General features: G+C 35.1%; 5 protein-coding genes across 6 annotated transcripts; 4 read left to right on the forward strand and 1 right to left on the reverse strand.

The window, feature by feature from the left end:
* The first annotated feature begins 1,952 nt into the window (after positions 1-1,952).
* On the forward strand, positions 1,953-5,914 carry CLPP3 (CLP protease proteolytic subunit 3). The gene is made up of 5 exons (XM_021441134.2): positions 1,953-2,317; positions 2,803-2,917; positions 4,114-4,289; positions 5,274-5,369; positions 5,473-5,914. Exons 1-5 carry the CDS (start codon positions 2,048-2,050, stop codon positions 5,764-5,766), a joined length of 951 nt encoding a protein of 316 aa, XP_021296809.1. The 5' UTR covers positions 1,953-2,047; the 3' UTR covers positions 5,767-5,914.
* A 679-nt stretch (positions 5,915-6,593) lies between these two features.
* LOC110425790 (uncharacterized) lies at positions 6,594-9,305 on the reverse strand. The gene is made up of 4 exons (XM_021440814.2): positions 9,040-9,305; positions 8,069-8,436; positions 7,812-7,854; positions 6,594-7,566 (listed from the first exon to the last, which is right to left on the reverse strand). The coding sequence occupies exons 1-4, from the start codon at positions 9,164-9,166 to the stop codon at positions 7,109-7,111; spliced, it is 996 nt and encodes a 331-aa protein (XP_021296489.1). The 5' UTR covers positions 9,167-9,305; the 3' UTR covers positions 6,594-7,108.
* On the forward strand, positions 9,233-13,923 carry ZEU1 (P-loop containing nucleoside triphosphate hydrolases superfamily protein). Of its 2 annotated transcripts, none has more exons than XM_021440816.2 (7): positions 9,233-9,374; positions 10,115-10,172; positions 10,546-10,783; positions 11,833-11,944; positions 12,031-12,090; positions 12,909-13,013; positions 13,603-13,923. In XM_021440816.2, the coding sequence occupies exons 2-7, from the start codon at positions 10,142-10,144 to the stop codon at positions 13,717-13,719; spliced, it is 663 nt and encodes a 220-aa protein (XP_021296491.1). In that variant the 5' UTR covers positions 9,233-9,374; positions 10,115-10,141; the 3' UTR covers positions 13,720-13,923. The 2 variants fall into 2 exon arrangements, with proteins under 2 accessions (XP_021296491.1, XP_021296490.1); XM_021440815.2 differs by having other exon boundaries at positions 10,424-10,783; positions 13,603-13,921.
* Positions 13,924-14,152: 229 nt separating this feature from the next.
* On the forward strand, positions 14,153-16,671 carry LOC110425792 (carboxypeptidase). The gene is made up of 3 exons (XM_021440817.2): positions 14,153-14,520; positions 15,741-15,925; positions 16,324-16,671. The coding sequence occupies exons 1-2, from the start codon at positions 14,268-14,270 to the stop codon at positions 15,893-15,895; spliced, it is 408 nt and encodes a 135-aa protein (XP_021296492.1). The 5' UTR covers positions 14,153-14,267; the 3' UTR covers positions 15,896-15,925; positions 16,324-16,671.
* A 225-nt stretch (positions 16,672-16,896) lies between these two features.
* On the forward strand, positions 16,897-17,620 carry LOC110426018 (uncharacterized; the record flags this gene model as incomplete). Its single annotated transcript, XM_021441102.2, has 1 exon — positions 16,897-17,620. A coding segment is annotated over exon 1 (426 nt), but the record flags the coding sequence as incomplete, so codon positions are not given.

The raw sequence follows: 17,620 nt of genomic DNA on the forward strand, positions 1-17,620 counted from the left end.
TTAAAATTAGAAAATATGTCATTATTTCATTATTGCATCATGTGCATTAACAAGAAATTTGGTTTGTGAGTAACAATCTCCAACGATGGAATTTTCTTAGGGAACTTGTAGAAACGAGTTTTCTCGAAAATTCTCTAAGTGAAAAGAATTCTTAAACTTCATCAAAGAGTTGGATAGTCTTAGAACATTTCTCTGAGATAAATATTTCATTCCTGTATTGATAATAATAATAATAATAAATAACATAAATAATAAAAAATCAATTAGAAACAAAAAAGGATAAAAAAAATAAGATATATAAAATCAAGAATAAAATAATGAACAGTGATTAAGGAAATATAAGAATAAAGGAAAAAATTAAAGTTGAAACAGGAAACGTATAATAAAATGATACTATTTATGGAATGGGTATCATGGGATGCTTATCCTTCTTCATGTGTAACCGTAGACCTCAACTTAACTTTAAAATTTGTAAACTAAGTTTTTGTTATTTAGATGAACATAAAACCAGTTTTGAACTTCCTCAAATAGAACAAATCTAATAAGTGACCAATCGTACCTAGATAAAAAAGATTAGTAGTGATTCTCAAAATTTTTCATGTCGCACACAGCTACAATGACCAATAGATATGACTAATGGAAACAGTTCAAAAAGACACACAGAAACATCAAACTCTAACCTTTCAATACTTCTTAGTACAAAAAAATCATTTAAAAGTTTGGTAGTTATGCACGATAAATAGACGCCAACACAAATTTGGATCTATTTTGATAACACTTGTCATGAGCCCATATTTGAAGATAGAGAAGGAATACCTAAGGGTTGAAGTTAAGATTAACAGAGCCTTTAGTGATAATCCCTATAGGGCTATAGTTGGAATACTCATTAGAGATAATAAGAAACTAGTTTTATGTGGGGCTTGGAAACAAGTAATTGCCAACTCAAGCATAGAAGCTAATGTAATGGCAATGAGAGATGGGCTTAAGTTAGCTGAGGAGGCCAACTTTCAGAAGATTACATTATAAATAAACTTTGAAGTGCTGCACAAGAATTTGAATAGAAGATGAACTTACTCAAATTGGAAACCCCACCCTTGGTGATAGATATTAAGACATGGTTTAAAAAGTTTAAAAGTGTGAAATCGAGCCGTATTCAATGAAAGGCCAATTTAATAGCTACTTAATCAAACAAGGAGATGTGCCTTATCGACCCTGTCAATGCGCCCCATCCTCCTTGGTGCATATGTCATTAATTCCGCATCAATAAAAGATGGAGCGATCTCGATTCCTTCGTTTATCATATATGTTTTTAAGTTAGAAAAGTGGATATGTTACAAGTAATATTAAAACAAATTTAGATCGTCACTTATGTATAACCCTATGAAAAATATTAAGATGGAAGTACAATATGGTCCTTCTCCTTTATACAAAGGTATTATATAATTGAGTGAAGTAAAATGTCATGGATCTCAAATCTTTAAATAAAGATATTTTTTTACCTATCAGATATGTTTTTTAAATTAAAAATATGAGTCAAAAATTTAAGTTAGATAGAGGGAGTAGACCTTCACAATTTGTCCTTGGAGAATATTAGGGTCATCTCTACGTCACCAAAAATGCTTTTTTTCATTTGCAACAAATAGTAGTACAATAGGATTTTTTTTTTCAATAAAGAAAGTTTACAACTTTTATTGCTTGTATCCAAAAATGTTAGACCTAATTTTTAATTTGGTACTATATTTAATCCAAAGATAATTGGTAGAATCTGTAAGCTGAATCCTTTTTTATTTTTAAAAAAAAGCCCAAAAAACAATTCTATTATTTATTGTCAAGAAAAACAATCCAACTATACTAAATACTAAATAGGCAGTTTACCAAACTCAAAACGACACCGCTTTTAATATCCTAAGCATCCTCCACAACTCCCCAATTATCCCAGCCCGTTATTGCTTCTCTTCCTTTTCGACTACTTTTGCAGCGAAACAAACGACAGACAGAAGCCACAAACAAAAACAAAGAAAAAAAATCCCAACATTCTTAAAAAAACATGGAGATGAGTTTAACCCACATAGTCAAACCACCTCCATCTCTTGTTAACAAACAGTTTCTGTTTCCAACTAAAAGAAGAGAAAAAACCATATGTGTTAAGGCTTTGAAGAGTTCATATCGGAAAACAGCAACTTTATCCAGCAACTGGGATGTCTCTGATTTATCTGCTCTTACGTCAGCTTCAGCTCCAGCTTCGTTTCCTAGATTTGAAGAGTTTGATACTACCAACATGCTTCTTCGTCAAAGGATTATCTTTTTGGGTTCTCAGGTTTTACTCTCTCTCTCTCTTGTTTTCTATTCCGTTGTTAATTTAATTTGGAAATTGAGTTTCTTTTGTTTTCTTACAAGTACTTGATTTTGTTTTTAGCTTTATATTTCAATTGGAAAGGTTGGTTTTTGGTTTTAAAGGATTAGGATTGTCAATCGTGTTTGTCTTCTCGGGTTCTTCTGTTTCACTCTCTTTTTGTGTTGTAGAATTACTTGCTTCTTACCTTTATAATTCAATTTGGAAAGTGGTTTGTTTATTAGTGTCTATTTGCGTAGTATTCTTTTATGGAAGATATAGGAAGTGGGTTTACTTCTTTTCAGCATTACTGTAGGTTAAAGGTTGAATTTCTGAGATAAGTTTTGCTTGTAAGTTTAGAGGATTTTTCTGTTTTATAGTTTTGCATTGAAGGTCTTGATGATTGTTTTGGTTGAGTTTTGAAATTTCTGAGGTTTGAATCCATTTGTTCTTTCTTTCATGTTGAGCAGGTGGATGACATGACAGCAGATTTGATCATTAGTCAGCTGTTACTTCTGGATGCTGAAGACTCTGAGAAAGACATTAAATTATTCATCAATTCCCCTGGTGGCTCTGTGACTGCTGGTATGTCTATTGGATTTCTTCCATATGCTTGAATCCCTGCTTCCCTCCTTAGTCTTGCCTTATTCAGAAGCATCAGAGTAAGCTTTTGAATTGAACAAAACGCTTCTAAATATTTTGGGTGTAGGTTGTTAGAATATTCTTCATAATATACAACAAGGCAAGCTCCTAAAATTCCTAGCTTGATTAGCTTCAGGGTAGTCTTATGAGTTGTAAATGGTCCTGAAAGGTATTAGTTGAAAAAGAAAATGTCTAAAGGAATCAAGTGTAGCATAAGAAACGTTACTTCCTGATTTTTATTTAAAAACCGAGTTTAAATATTGGGTTGAGCTCATTTAAATGATCCTTAGGTTTTCCAATGAGCAAAATTTCCCTTGCTATTTGTTTACCCCTATTTTTTCTTTCTTTCATGCACTATTAATGGTTCAAGTGATGGATGAATAAAAAATTTTAAAAATGGTTCTCATGGAACTTAGCTGATATTTTTAGTGGATAACCATAGACACAGTTTACAAAGAGCATTTGCAAAATTTGAGCTTCATTTCCTCTCCTTCATATTATATAGATGTTTTGTTAAATTGAAAATTTCATCAATTGGGTAATTGTCATTATATGCCTATTGGCATCTGATTTAGTGAATCATAAGTACCTTAATGGCTTGTAGAACTAGCTGAAATGTTGGAGGGGCAATGCAGCAGAATCTATTTCTGGTTGTTTCATATGGAATTGAAAAGGTAAAAAAGAGTTTCATGAACTGGAAGTGTGGTGGCGTTGCATTCATGTTAAGTTTTTGTAATGTTATTATGCACTCAGCTGCATGGATCTTTTTGTGTAGCATTTAGGAACTTTGTTTTAGTTGTTATAGTTTACTCAAAAGCCAAAAAAAAAAAAATGCTGTGGTATATAATTCTATGGAGCTTTATCAGTTCCAAGTTGTGAGAATTGGGTTTGTGTTAGTTAGCTGTGAATGCAAAATGCAAAACAATCTGGGAGGTGACCTCTTTAAATTTGCAACTTTATGGTTAGAATATAGTAGTCCAAGAAAATAAAGGTGCTAGAATTACTTAATCAGCTGCAATAAAGGATTCACGTAGATGGTGCAAATATTTAAGATGTTTGTGTGAGTTGAGTATATCTTAAGCAGCTTGTGGTCTCCCGTCTGATTGTGTCAACCTTCCCTCATTGATTGATGCATGCAGGAATGGGAATATATGATGCTATGAAGTTGTGCAAAGCAGATGTTTCAACTATCTGCCTAGGGCTTGCTGCATCAATGGGTGCATTTCTCCTTGCTTCTGGTACGAAAGGAAAGAGGCTTTGCATGCCCAATTCAAGAGTGATGATTCATCAGCCACTTGGAACTGCTGGGGGGAAAGTAAGTACATGATCCTCTGCTTAATTTTGTGAACATTGATAAGAATTATACATCTTCATTTCAGGGGCCCTTTGGCTCTGTTTACTTTTTTTGTTTGTTTTCATTAATAAATATGACATGCTTGTCTTCAGATTTCAACCGGAAAATTTGTTGTAATTATTGTTTGTTTTCATATGAAACTTGACATGCTTGTATTCTGATTTGGACCTGCAAATTTTCTTTGGTTGATCTTCTATTATCGAGACTAAAATTTGAATCATCATTAGTGTGGATATTGAAATGTGGTTCAGATCTGAATTCTTATTCACTTTGCTTACGGAGAACATATTAATACGTGAAGGGGAGAGAGGTGAAAATGGAAGGAAAAGGGCTGTTGCTTAAATCTATTAGAGATTTGATTGCATTGTTTTTGATAGCATTGATCGAGCTTCTACTGCCAATTTGAGTGCTTTCACATTTTGTCAATATGGATCTTTTCTGCTAATTCTGTGTTGTTTAATTTACATGCTAATATGGCAAAGAGGAATGATATATGATGATTGGAAAAGGTGATTCGTTGGTGTGTGTTGCTGACATATATTAATGTAGGTGGATATTTGTTAATGTGTGCATACCAATTATTTGAAAGCAACTTTTTCTTTTGTTTGATTTACATGCAAATATGCTGAAGGAGAATGCTAAATGTAGATTGCTTTCCTTAATGTGTTGGCAAATTATTTGGATGCAACTTTATTTATTGTTCAGGAGTAACTTTCTTGCAAGATGTAATTACATTAGCCATTGGAAAAATGTAGTTTTAAATGGCAAAAGCTGGAGCTCGGTTGAAAAATTCTACTCAATAGAACAAGTCTAACTTGAACCCAGCTAGTAATTTGTCTGGCACATTAGAAGATGAATGTTGATTTAGAACGGTATGATGATCTGTAGCTAGTTAATTTCTGGTGGTTCCTTTTAGTCACACTAGACTGTTGCATCTGATTCCAGGCAACAGAGATGAGCATACGAATAAGAGAAATGGTGTACCACAAGGTTAAGCTGAACAAGATTTTATCAAGAGTTACAGGAAAGCCTGAACAACAGGTTGGGCATTCATTGATATACCTTCCAACATTCTTCTATTTTCTTGCACTTCATCCTATTTCCTTATCAAATTTTATTATCTTGACCATTGCTGATTTTGCAGCTTGAAATAGATACAGACCGGGATAATTTCATGAATCCTTGGGAAGCTAAGGAATATGGGTTAGTAGATGGAGTTATAGATGAAGGCAAGCCAGGGTTAGTTGCACCAATTGCAGATACAACTGCACCACCAAAAACCCGAGTATGGGATTTGTGGAAAGTTGAAGGGAGCAAGAAAGCCAAGAAGAATTTGCCTACAGAACATAAAATTTTACAGAATGGAAATGCTGGAGGTCAAGGAAGTGATGGCGGAAGAGACTCGGAGCAGGAAAAGAGTGAGCCTGCTCCGTTATGATATCTGAGAGATATCTCAACTAGTTTGTGTGCCTATAGGTCATCCTGTGTTCGTTTCTTACAGTATGCTTTTGACAATGTAAGATTGTAACAAATTTTTCAAAACTCAAAGGTAACACAAATTTATTCATATTTATTTTTGACCTCAATGTGTCTCTAAATCTGCTTGCTATCTGCTTAATAGCTTTGGTTTACAGTGTCAGTGCCTTAAATTTAGTAAACATCAAAGACATCAGATTATGTTTGCATACGGACATGATTGTAGCATTAGCATAATGTGACCATTGAGATCATCTCTCTTCAGATGCTTAATGATGAAATACTCCTTTTGTGTAATGTTATAGGATTTGAGTTTGAAACAGCTATAACCATCAACATCATTGAATCTACCAATGGAGTTGGAAAAGAAAGAATTCATACAGAATCCTCAAAATCTCAGACCACTGTTCTATTTTGCTAATAAAAACTGTTTGCAACAAATAACCATATCTTGCATAGATTTATCATAACAAAAATCCTTGTCTGCTTAGAAACTTGAGGCACGGTATAGAATATTTTTCCCTTTAAAATTTCTTATTCTTTTTATTTGGTGTTTATCAAGGGTATGCTGCAAGTATCATTACAACAACCTGTATATTCGTTTCTGTATATTGATAATTTTAGCTGTAGCAAAAAAAGGCAAGAGTTGGTGATTGAATGAACTTGCCCAGAGCAAAAATTTAAACACAAAGGATAATTGGGTAGCTTTATTTTTTAAACTATGTCCAACAACTTGATTTATATTTCCTGTCATCATATTTTACAACAATGATGCTTGACCATTTCACAAAAGAAGTCTAAGAGGTAAGAATTGAGTTACATTAACTACACCAAACAGCGAAGGATGCTTGACATGTACAGAAGTTAATGCAAAAGACTAAACACTGCCGGCGAAGATCTGCATGTTGCTCCTAAGATTAGCTCCTTAAGCCCTGTTTGGCATCGACGGGGAACCTGCTTTTGGGCTAAAAGCAGCTTTTCAACAACACCACCTCAATGCCAAACAAGCTAAGAATTTTGGCTTTGAATTACTAAAGCTGGTTTTAAACCAAGTTCTCACAAAATTACTAGTGTATCACTGTACAACTCAGCTTCTCATTATTTCATTAATGTCTTTGGGAACATTTTAATTCATTACAACAAATTTTCACAGCAATGCTAAACACTCAAAAATCTCAAACACTTTCCCATGCAATTTTTGACAACAAATTTTAAACCTCAGTTTTCCAACCATTTAGGCCATTCAAAATGACTACTAGGCTGTTGCTGTAAGTCTCAAAGTAAATCTGCATGATTGTTATCACTTAAATAGAGATGACCGAGTCACCATCACTGCTTTCACTATCACTACTACTGCTCCCACTCCCGCTCCCACTTCCACTCCCACTCCCGCTACTCTCACTTCCACTGCTACTGCTTGAGCTTGAAGTCTGTTCTTCTTTCCCTTCCGCATTCACCTGAGCTCTAAGAGCTTCTGCTGCATTACGTCCCACTTTATGTTCTTCATCATCACTTACATCTACATCAGCAATCTCATCATCCGTGTCACCATGATGTGGTAAGTTAATATCAATACCAATACCAGCATACGGAACCTTTTCAGAGGCATTTTCGTGCTTAGCTGTCCCTAAACCATCATTATCATCGTCATCATTGACTATATCCACCTGTTCTTCTGATTCATAATTTTTGGGGTCAGGTGATGCGGTTGGTTGATTAGGAAGTGAAGATGGGTACTGCACATTGTTCTCCTTTCTAGATTCTGCAATAGGGACTTAGAAGAATGAGTTTTCCATAGTACGCAAATTGATTCAAGAGAACAATTTCTCATAAGACAAAGTGGTTAAAGTATCAACAACAGCTTAGCCAACTGGATTCTGACTAATGAAGCAAAGATAATTGTCTTTAATTTCAAGTTCAAAGTCAAATTCAAATAAACCAGTAAAATCATGATGATAAAGTCCTAACTTAACTATATTAGCATATAGTAAACAAAGTTAAACTTACCTCCACTCTCAAAGTCACCAGTGTCAATGTGTTCCACCTGAAGCTGTACAATCACATAGAAACATGACAAAAAGAAAAATTAATATAATTGTAGATCTTATTAACGACAGTAATGTCTAATTTCTTCAAATAAAACAGCAGTTCTATAACATGCTTTCAAAATATGAAAGTTTCAACAATAATCATAAATCAAAAGTGGTCCTTGGTTTTTCTTATAGAAAAAGATGCAAAAGATTCCAAGAGTCAAGTAAACTTACTAACAATGGCTGAACTGGGCCTTTGTTCAAAGACTCATGCTTTGCTCCTTTAGCAAGTGGAGGTGAATAAGAATCTGCAGAAGGGCCGACTGCAGGAGCCATGGCTGTGGTAGCTGCAGCTGTGGACTCACCAGGCTGCCGTACATGCCTCAAACGCTTCACTGCTCGGTGTAACTGCTCCATTCGAAAAGTCTCGCCATCAAAGAATAACACCGCATCATTGTCCTTGTAATCTTCACTGACACCCTCAAACGTCACCTTGGGTTTTCCATGTTGGTTGTTTTCAAATTCTACCTTAACCCGGTTATCCTTAGCCTTGTGGAATAATCCTGGTTGGTTCTTATCAATTGATGCTGGTTTAAATTCATCTGGACCAGTACAAACAAAATATCTAAAACTTAAAATTCTTCACGTTCTAATATTTAAGGCACTGATAGAAATGAATATATCAATCGAATTCAGATTAATTTATAGCAAACCCCTCCACTAGATTGCTAATCAAGCATTATAGATAAAAAAAGGCAACTAAAAGTGTACTACTTCGTAGCTAAAAGTATTTTTAACTTCCTTTCCAACCTTTACTCTCTATCTCTTTTGCTTAAAAACCTTCCAGCCATTTTTCACTCGTATTTCCTTACAATCTAAACTGTAACAATCTCTTCGATTCAACTCTTCTTTCTTTCTTTTCGTTTGTTTCAAAATTAAACTTGAATAATATTGTTATTTTGGATATTCGATTGAGGAATTCCTACTTTTTTCTTCTCAATAGTTTAATATGCTAAGAGATCAAATTAAATAAAAAATCACCCTGACATACACATTCAAGAGAAAGCATTTTGTTTCCAAATCCTTATTTTCTTGGAAAGCAAACAGAACCCAGAAAAACTGAAAGAGGTAACTTAGTAGGAGATAGTGTTTTCTTGGAAACCAAACAGAACCCAGAAAAATTAAGTGGAATAGTGAGTACTTACAGCGTAAAGTGCAGAATTTGAGTGAAGGCTGGTGTTGGTCCTTGAAAGAAGACCCTAAACTTATATTGTACCAGCGATTAGGCTTTGGAGCAGTGCTTGGTTCTTCTTTATTGGTGTTGTTTGCCATTTTTGAAACCCTAGAAGAATTTTTGACAAGGAGAGAAAGACGAGAGAGAGAGAATTGGGTTCCAAGAGGATATTTTGGTCTTTTTGATTTATTACTAAAAAGTTGTTAAATTAACTTTCGCGGGCAGGGTTCCGCATTTTATAAAGTCGCCATAGTTTTCCCTCGGAAACCTCTCCTTTTTCGCTCTAATGGCTGCATTTCCTATCAGGTACTTAATCTCTTCCAGGTTCTTTTTCTGGGTTTTCATTATCCCTGATAAATGCTTGTTCCTTAATTTCATGTAAAATTCTTCTTAAGCTGTTAATTGAGTTATGATGTTATTCTATATTTCTTTTTGAGAATGAGATCAAGTCTCTATATTGGGATTTTTTTCCATTGTTTTATTTTGATTTTGATTAAGCTACAAAGGTGGATTTGGGTTCAGAGTTTGAATTTCAAAATAAATCAGTATTAGGAGCACAGTCCGTAATATCTGACTTTTTTCTTAACTCAATATTTTAGTGTATTAAAAAAGGATGGATACAGTAATTTCTCTCCAGATTGAGTTTTGCTGAGACCTGTAAAATAAGTCATTAAGCTGAAAGATAAGGGTGCTTTTGGAAGATGGATGGCAAATCAGGGAAAGCAGTAAGTTTGAGAGAGAAAGACAGGGAGGAGGAAGGGGGAGGAGAATTAAACATACAGAACTAAAAGAAGAACAAAGAATTGCAAAAAGATAAAAAAAGAAGAAGCTTAGTTTCTGCCTCAGGCATGGCATGTAGCATGCTCTTTCTTTTTTGGGTTTGTTTATATGTTCTTTCTTATTTACTTATTGTGGAACCGTCTTTAATCTGAAGTAGAAGGACAACATATATTGCACTTTGTATTTTTACTTTGAAAGTTCAAACTTTTAAATTCAGTTGCTTAATTCTTGGATTTGTTTGTTTTTTTTTTTTATCTTAATTGCAGTTTGTAGCATTAATAGGGACATGACACATGCCTGCTCTGTTACAGTTTCTAAGGCTTTGTAAGTACTTTTTCTATTATGTTTTCTAGTTCCTGTGCTCCATTTTGGTCCACACAAGTTTTTTTTTGGGTGTTTGAGTTGGAAGTTTAATTTTCTCAGATACCAAATAATGCAAAACTCATAACTTGAAAATTTTTCTTTTATCACTTTTCCACAAATGAAACACTAAGTAAAGACACCTGTTAAACTATTACCAGAAACTTTCTTGTGTTTGAGATTCTTTTATCTCATTAGTTGTTGTTGGATTCCAGAAATCTTGGGGCTTTTGCTGTGAGGAGGTCATTGAATTTGGGATTGAATTTTTCCTGCAAGTGTTCAGTTAGGTCAATTAGAATAATGGAAAATGGTAATACTAGTAGTCTGATGGGTGCAGACAATGAATCTAGAGGTGCCTTGGTAGTTTTTGAAGGATTGGATCGTAGTGGGAAAACTTCACAATGTGGGAGGCTGGTTTCATATTTGGAGGGACTGGGGCATTCAGTTGAATTATGGCGATTCCCTGACAGAACTACAAGTGTTGGGCAGATGATATCTGCATATCTTACTAATAATTCACAGTTGGATGACCACACTATCCATCTCCTTTTCAGTGCAAACCGGTGGGAGAAGAGGTTTGTTTTGGCACTTACGCATTGCATTATATTCTGCCCTACAACAATGTTTGCTCATAGGAAATTACATGTGCTATTTGTTCTAGTTATTGTTTTCTAGCAAAATAATCATTTCTTGGTTCGATATGTGGTGACTTCATTTCTCTACAAGTTTCACAGTCTTTGAGGTGTTTTAGTGTTCAGTTTTACTCTTTTTACTAGAACTTTTTTCAGCCCTATTGGTGAAAGGAAAATCCTGTTAGCTACACTGCTCCAATGCTCCATTTTTTTTCTCAGATTTGCAATGCTGCATTTGTCAACAAGTTTTGTAATCTTTGAAGTTTTTTTTCATCTGATCTAATTTCTTTTTAGTATAACTCATATTCTTAGCCATCATTTGTGAAAGGAAAATTCTTTTAGCTATACTGCCATTCCGCACCATATGTGTGTTTCTCGGATATGGCATTTGCACTCATTTCACATCCAAATAAATTAAATGGTCAAGTATCATCGTGGTTGGAATGGTGAGACTCCTCTATCTTGGACCAAAAGTCTGCATTTGTAGCATAATTAAGTTGATGTTGTGCTTAAAGTAAGCACTTTTTGAGTTGGAGAGTGAGTATGAATAACTTCACCAAAAAATCCATTGACTGTGTTCACGTGTTTTGAGTGGTGGCATGGCAACAAGGATAATTGGGGCCATCTTGGCATTAGTTGGTATAGGAACACTATTGGAATCAAATAGCCTGAATGAGCTGATGTTCTGTGAATATATATCAGATGAAATTATGAAAATTTGTTTGCTTTTAAGGAAGTTAGAAAATTCTCATGAGATATTTTAGTGATAGATACTATGAACGTGATGCACAGCATAACTGTTTTGACAAATGTATTTGTCTGTCTGTGATTCTTGTGTTTAATTCATGGTATGTGCTTTGCATATGGACCTCTTGGATATTCCATTCATTCATTTTAGAATGGCATTAAATGAATCAGATACCTGCATAAGCACACTTCTGATAGTAGTTTGCAGTATATTATGAAGTAGTTAATCTGCCTTTTGTTTGCAGATCATTGATGGAAGCCAAACTGAAAGCTGGAACCACTCTTATTGTAGACCGTTATTCTTATTCAGGGGTTGCTTTCTCATCTGCTAAAGGACTTGATTTTCAATGGTGTAAGGTGCATGCTGCCAAAAAAGATTAACTGCTAAAAGTATTAAGTAATTTTCTAGCATGATCATAATGAAATAAGGTCCTTTCTTACAGGCTCCAGAGATTGGGCTAATAGCTCCAGATCTGGTAATATACCTTGACATAGTACCAGAGGTTAGTCGTGCCCACAACTTATTTTGTTTTGTTAAAATTAGTGAAGTGGATTGGTTACATTAAACAATTGACTCTGCTTTGAATTTTTTGGTCTTAATGATTATGGTGTTGATAGTTCCCTCCTACTCACTCCCTAATGTTTGTTTAAGAAAGGGACTTGTCTTTCCGATTTGCCATTTTTTCAAGCCCAGGAATATTTCACTGCTCAATTATGCGAGTCTTGTTTGTGGCACACACTGCCACCTCAAAATAGGCTGATTTCAATAGATCTAAGCTGACAACCTGCATTTAGGGCACTCCCATCTTTCCCACTTAAGCAAAAAGGGATTTTTCATTGCATTTTGCCTAAGGAATTCATGGTGTAAAAATAAAATGTCATTGTAAATTTCTGTCTTTAATTCACACCAAAGGGTCATTTAAAGACAAATTTCTCTGTGTGAGGATGACTGTATAGGCAGGTGCAAATAGACATGGTAAAGTTCAATAAAAGTTTAGAAAGCAGTCAATGCAGTTAGTTTTATATTGACAGACTGCTTGTGTTAATAAGCCAATGCACTTGAATTCAGTTATCCTAGTTTCAAATTGTGCAGATCAGTTAAACAAAAATGGAAAAAGAAAAAATAACTGAGATTTGCATTGCATATTGTTCTGCTGGAAAAAAAATATTAGATGCAATTTAGTTCAATTTGGTTAGCATAGACTTTGACATTGTAATGAACATTTAATTTCATGCTTAGTTTCATAATTTGTGCTTGTTTTGGTTTTGCCACTTTACTATAACATAGCTATATAACTAAAATATTGTTTCATATTATCAGAAAGCTGCAGAAAGAGGAGGCTATGGAGGTGAGAGATATGAGCAGCTTGAGTTTCAGAGGAAAGTTGCCCAACGCTATAAGCTCCTTGAAGATTCTTCCTGGAAGGTAAAAGTTTGTTTCATCTTATGCTTTTTAGCAATACCAAGATGCACGGCCTGCATCGTGGTTGTGACTTTGAGGGGCTGTAATCTAGGTGTGAAGAATGCTACTGCTACTTATTGCGTGGTTTAAAACCTTTCTTCTGAGGCAAACTTTGTTTGTGGTCGCTCTAAAAGTAAATTTCTGGTTTTGCTTCAGAGACACCAGGAAAAATATTACACCTAGTGCTCAATGACGGTACACATGTAGAAAACTTAGACTTTTCGCAATCTAACAACTTCCATCCATTTTATTGCTGCCTTTTGGTGATTTTTATTGTTTTCTCCATTCATTTTTCTGCAATTTTCATTTTATTGCTAAAACTTTTGGTCTTAGATGATAAGATCTATATTATCTTAGTTTGTTGCATGTATATAATGGTCATTATTCTCCATCCACTTGTGTAATCAAGTCACTCATCATGGTAGTATCCTAGAATTTTAGACCCCTCCACTGTCTCGGTCGATAAAATAGTTCGTTCTTCAGTTTTATTTGTCTGGTTATGGGAATGGATGAAGACATTGCCCTTACTGAAAGTTTCCCGTGTCTACCGCAGATTGTAGATGCTTGCCAACCCTTGGAAGATGTGGAAAAGCAGGTGAAGGAGATTGTATTGGAACATGTCATGACATGCCAGAAAGGGAAACCTGTTTCATCCCTCTGGTCATGCTAGTTTATCTATTATCCCTTTTGCTTTCATCCGAGGGATGCAACACTCACTTGGGTTTGACAGCTTGGCTGAGAGTTTCCTACTGTAAAATGTTGAATAGTTTTGGCGTTGTGGACTTGAATTCAGTATGTTCTTCCAAACTAGAAAAGGTATACTTGAATTTTACAGTAATGCTTTGGAACTATACAAAATAAAAGAGGTTTAGAAGTTAAAATCTAAAACGAAACCCAAATAAAAGATTAATGATTATAAACCAAATTTACTCGAAATAAATATTTACAAAACTATTTTTTATTAGATTCGATTAATAAATGCTTATAGCAATTATTAACATTAATAAATTTTATTCTAAAAAATGTCTGTCATTTAATATAATAATGTTGTATCATTAATTACAATTTTTTTTAATAAAAAAACAATATCACGTAACGAATATCTACGGCTATTCTTTTTCTCAACGGAAAACGTTAAATCAAAACCCAAATCGGGAGACGGCGAACCCTCATGACTCAAGAGTCAAGCCTGAAGATCAAGAAGAGGATTGCTGTCGGATGGCTCTAACAATTTCTGTTTTGCCTTCTGCTTACACTCACAAAAACCCACCAATCTTTCACCAGGAATTGCTTGTGTACCCATGTCCTATAAACACCAGCCAAAGGCGCTCCAAATTGGGTCCAACTCCGATCCTGTGCACAGCAAAACCCAGCAGCAAAGACCTGAAAACATGCAAGAATTGCAAAACTCAATTCGACCCTTTGCTCAATCACCCTCGGGCTTGCCGTTTCCACACTGCCCATTTTGGAGGTATCCTTTTTACATACGTTCTTTAGCTTGTACGTGTAAATTACAGCTTTCTATGCATAGAATCAACTAGCTATGATTTCTTTTTTTTTGGGGGGGGCGGGGGCGGGTGAGTTTAGTGTACCTGACTCTATTTGGAAATCTAACTATGACTTTTTGGCTTTGATTGCTGAAACATGCTTTAGTTAATTAGGAGAAAACAGTTTCTCAGGCTAAGTTAACCGTGATATTGGTGGTGGTTAGTGAGAAAGAACTTGAGAAGTGGTTTCTCGATTGTTTAATCTACTAAGAGATGTTATTTTGTAAAATGGATATCAAAGGTTTCTGCTCTGGCTGATGCGTATGCATGAAAAAGGCAATTCGAAATGCTGATTATGAGGAATTAGATATTCTGGCACGTGTTACTCTCAACGTGAGGTTGAAGAAAGTGGAAATTTTTATTTCTTTGGGTAACTATTTTCCTTCTAATGGACAGATGTTGAGAAAAATTGTTAAGGTTGTGTAGTTTTAAGCATCGAAGTAGCCAGATTGTGTAGGATTTTGTGAATGCTGCTGCTTGCTACTTTACGTGGATCTTATTTCTCTGTTGCTGTTCTCTGTGATAACTACTTTACGCTATTCCAATCTAACAGTACTGCTGGCTGAATATTGTTATGGATTTTTCATCTACGATTTTAGGCGTCTGTGTTTGAGATGAAGGGAACAAGATAACTGAAATGATGAAGGATGTAAACAGTACAAGTTCCAGCCAAATGAAACTGGTGAAATTCTTGTGACCATTTTGCTAAATTAATTGTTGAATAACAGAGATAACTTGTGATGATAAGTGCAGAACCTAGTGAATATCTTACCACAATTGGGTTCCTTGGAGACATAATTGGGATAGAGTTCTACCCTTTGGCAATTTGTACTGAGTCACAACTCTCATGAACTTGCTCCTCTGGCGTTGGTCAGTCTAAAACATAAGAGTTTTGCAGCTCCCTAAACTAGTTGCGTCTATTCTTAGAGATTATGAAATTTTTTAGTGCACAAAAGATGGAATATAAGCATGTTTGAAATATTTGTAACTGTCTTGGGCCTCCAATTTGCTTGATGGATCACTTTGAAATTGTCCTTTTTTTCTTTTTAAAGTTTCTCAATCTCTCAAGGTCAGATTTTAAGAATATTCTGATTTTCTAGAAGCAACTGCAAATTGTTCCTTACCTCTAACTACATATTATCAGGGGAAACGAAGAGGAAATTTGAGAGTGTGTACACTGGGGGCACCATGAATACTCCTGAGTCCGGCAAAGTTTTTCAATATTGGCATTGTTGTGGATCTGAAGATCCTTTTGATCCTGGATGTACTGCTGCTCCTCACGCCTCCTATGATGACTAATGGTTGACTATCTTCCATTACTAATGCCAGGTTGGCTTCTTTTTTATATATTAACATTGTGAACGTTAACAATTGGAAGAACATTTCATTCAAATTTTGTAGAAAAAAAATATGATAATGCATCGTTTTCTTACTTTTTATTTGAAATCATTTGCCTTGTAAATCATTTAAGCGAAGATCCAGCATTGAATCTTGAGTAGATTTGTTTATAAGGAGTCTATGTTAACTGTTACATGCTGTGTTAACAGTTTCATGTAGGATAGGAACATTAATGGTTCCAACAGAAATTACCTAAAAGTGTTTCCCTAAGCCCTCTTGGGGCAAATTTTTCATCCATATTCTTAGTATTATTTGCCAATGCTCCACTACCAGTACTTTGGTTGGATATTTTTATGGGGAGTTCATAATTCTGATTTATATCTTTCTAGGGGTTGTGTTCATTTTGGCCTCTGAAATCTGGAGTCGTCAGCATCCCACGGAACCCTTTGCGAGAAGAAGACTGGATTAGTGATTGATTGGTCATTCAAGTAGGAGTGAACATTTGGTTGGTTTGGTTTTAAAAAAATGAAAAATCAAATTAAAGGTATTCCAGATGAAATATGTTTTAAGGTCTGTTTTTGAAGAAAGATGCAAACAACAGATATCTTAATACTTAAAGCTTTCTTAGATTTTGATTTGGGAGGGGATCCAGATGGTGAAAACCACCACCATTGCTTATTTATCTCACACTAATGGAAACCCAATCTCCTAGTGTTCTGAAAGGTAGAAAATTGTAGCAAGATCTTTTACTTGAGCTGAATTACAGGCTATAGCAGGTAACCCCAAAAGAGTCTCATAAATTTCTTCAATATAATTTTAGAAGAAATAAATAAATATCTAGTGATTGGAGTGACTAAATAATTGCTTGACCAATTAGATTCTGATGCAATTAAATGAATGTACTACATGGTTCAAGTTGTATTTTCAAATGCCATGATGATTACAAAACGAACACATAATTGATGTAGCAAACTATTGCAACGGCTAGATTGATAAACAAATCAAGCTTTTTTTTTAATAGTTTCTAGCCGACCTTCATTGCCAAACCATCTAGAGGCTATAAACCTGAAGCCGACAAACAGTTTCTTAGATATAAATCTAGCAATATTTTATCTGAAACTAGGTGCTAGGTCATGTGTTCACTCTCTCGTCGGCATTTGAGCTTTAACGTTATGGAGATTCAAGGCTATATATAAATAGTATAATGCATTGCCAGAACTCTTATCTTCCCATCTGTCCTTCAACGTCACAAATTCAGCAATGGAAGCAACTTCTCTAAGCTCCTCCTCTTCCTCTTTCCTGCATTCCCGGAAAATGTTACTCTGGGACGATAAAAGGCGTAGAGGCCGCATGGTTTTTGTAGCTGGAAGAGACTCTCAGCAATGGAATTACAGTGGACAACTGGTGAATGAAAGCCTGATCGTGTTACGAAAACGGATTCATGATTTGAAGATCATAGAGAGAAACTATGAGCCTCCGGCGGATTGGATGGAGTGGGAGAAGCAGTATTATACATCTTATAACGAGTTCATTTGTAAAATGGTGGGGTTATTGCAATCACATTTGATGAACACAAGGCCTAGCTTGGCTCTTGGGGCGTTGGCATTGGTTACAATGAGTTTGCAAGTATCCATGGTCATGGTTTTAGTGTACTTGATGCAGGCAGCCAATGGAATCTTGTCTACC

The sequence above is a fragment of the Theobroma umbraticum genome, unplaced genomic scaffold (assembly GCF_002168275.2).
Source record: "Theobroma umbraticum cultivar Fairchild unplaced genomic scaffold, ASM216827v3 scaffold_12.1, whole genome shotgun sequence".
Taxonomy (NCBI): Eukaryota; Viridiplantae; Streptophyta; class Magnoliopsida; order Malvales; family Malvaceae; genus Theobroma; species Theobroma umbraticum.

Excerpts from the sequence above, each read along its gene's own strand:
- LOC110425792 (XM_021440817.2), top strand. The coding sequence starts at position 14,268 with ATGGCTCTAACAATTTCTGTTTTGCCTTCTGCTTACACTCACAAAAAC. Across the intron at positions 14,521-15,740 it reads CCACACTGCCCATTTTGGAG|GGGAAACGAAGAGGAAATTT; the intron begins GTATCCTTTTTA and ends ACATATTATCAG.
- ZEU1 (XM_021440815.2), top strand. The coding sequence starts at position 10,135 with ATGACACATGCCTGCTCTGTTACAGTTTCTAAGGCTTT. Across the intron at positions 10,173-10,423 it reads GTTACAGTTTCTAAGGCTTT|AAATCTTGGGGCTTTTGCTG; the intron begins GTAAGTACTTTT and ends GTTGGATTCCAG. Across the intron at positions 10,784-11,832 it reads GCAAACCGGTGGGAGAAGAG|ATCATTGATGGAAGCCAAAC; the intron begins GTTTGTTTTGGC and ends TTTTGTTTGCAG.
- LOC110425790 (XM_021440814.2), bottom strand. The coding sequence starts at position 9,166 with ATGGCAAACAACACCAATAAAGAAGAACCAAGCACTGCTCCAAAGCCT. Across the intron at positions 8,437-9,039 it reads CAAATTCTGCACTTTACGCT|ATGAATTTAAACCAGCATCA; the intron begins GTAAGTACTCAC and ends GTACTGGTCCAG. Across the intron at positions 7,855-8,068 it reads GCCCAGTTCAGCCATTGTTA|CTTCAGGTGGAACACATTGA; the intron begins GTAAGTTTACTT and ends GTGATTGTACAG.
- CLPP3 (XM_021441134.2), top strand. The coding sequence starts at position 2,048 with ATGGAGATGAGTTTAACCCACATAGTCAAACCACCTCCATCTCTTGTT. Across the intron at positions 2,318-2,802 it reads TTATCTTTTTGGGTTCTCAG|GTGGATGACATGACAGCAGA; the intron begins GTTTTACTCTCT and ends CATGTTGAGCAG. Across the intron at positions 2,918-4,113 it reads TGGTGGCTCTGTGACTGCTG|GAATGGGAATATATGATGCT; the intron begins GTATGTCTATTG and ends TGATGCATGCAG.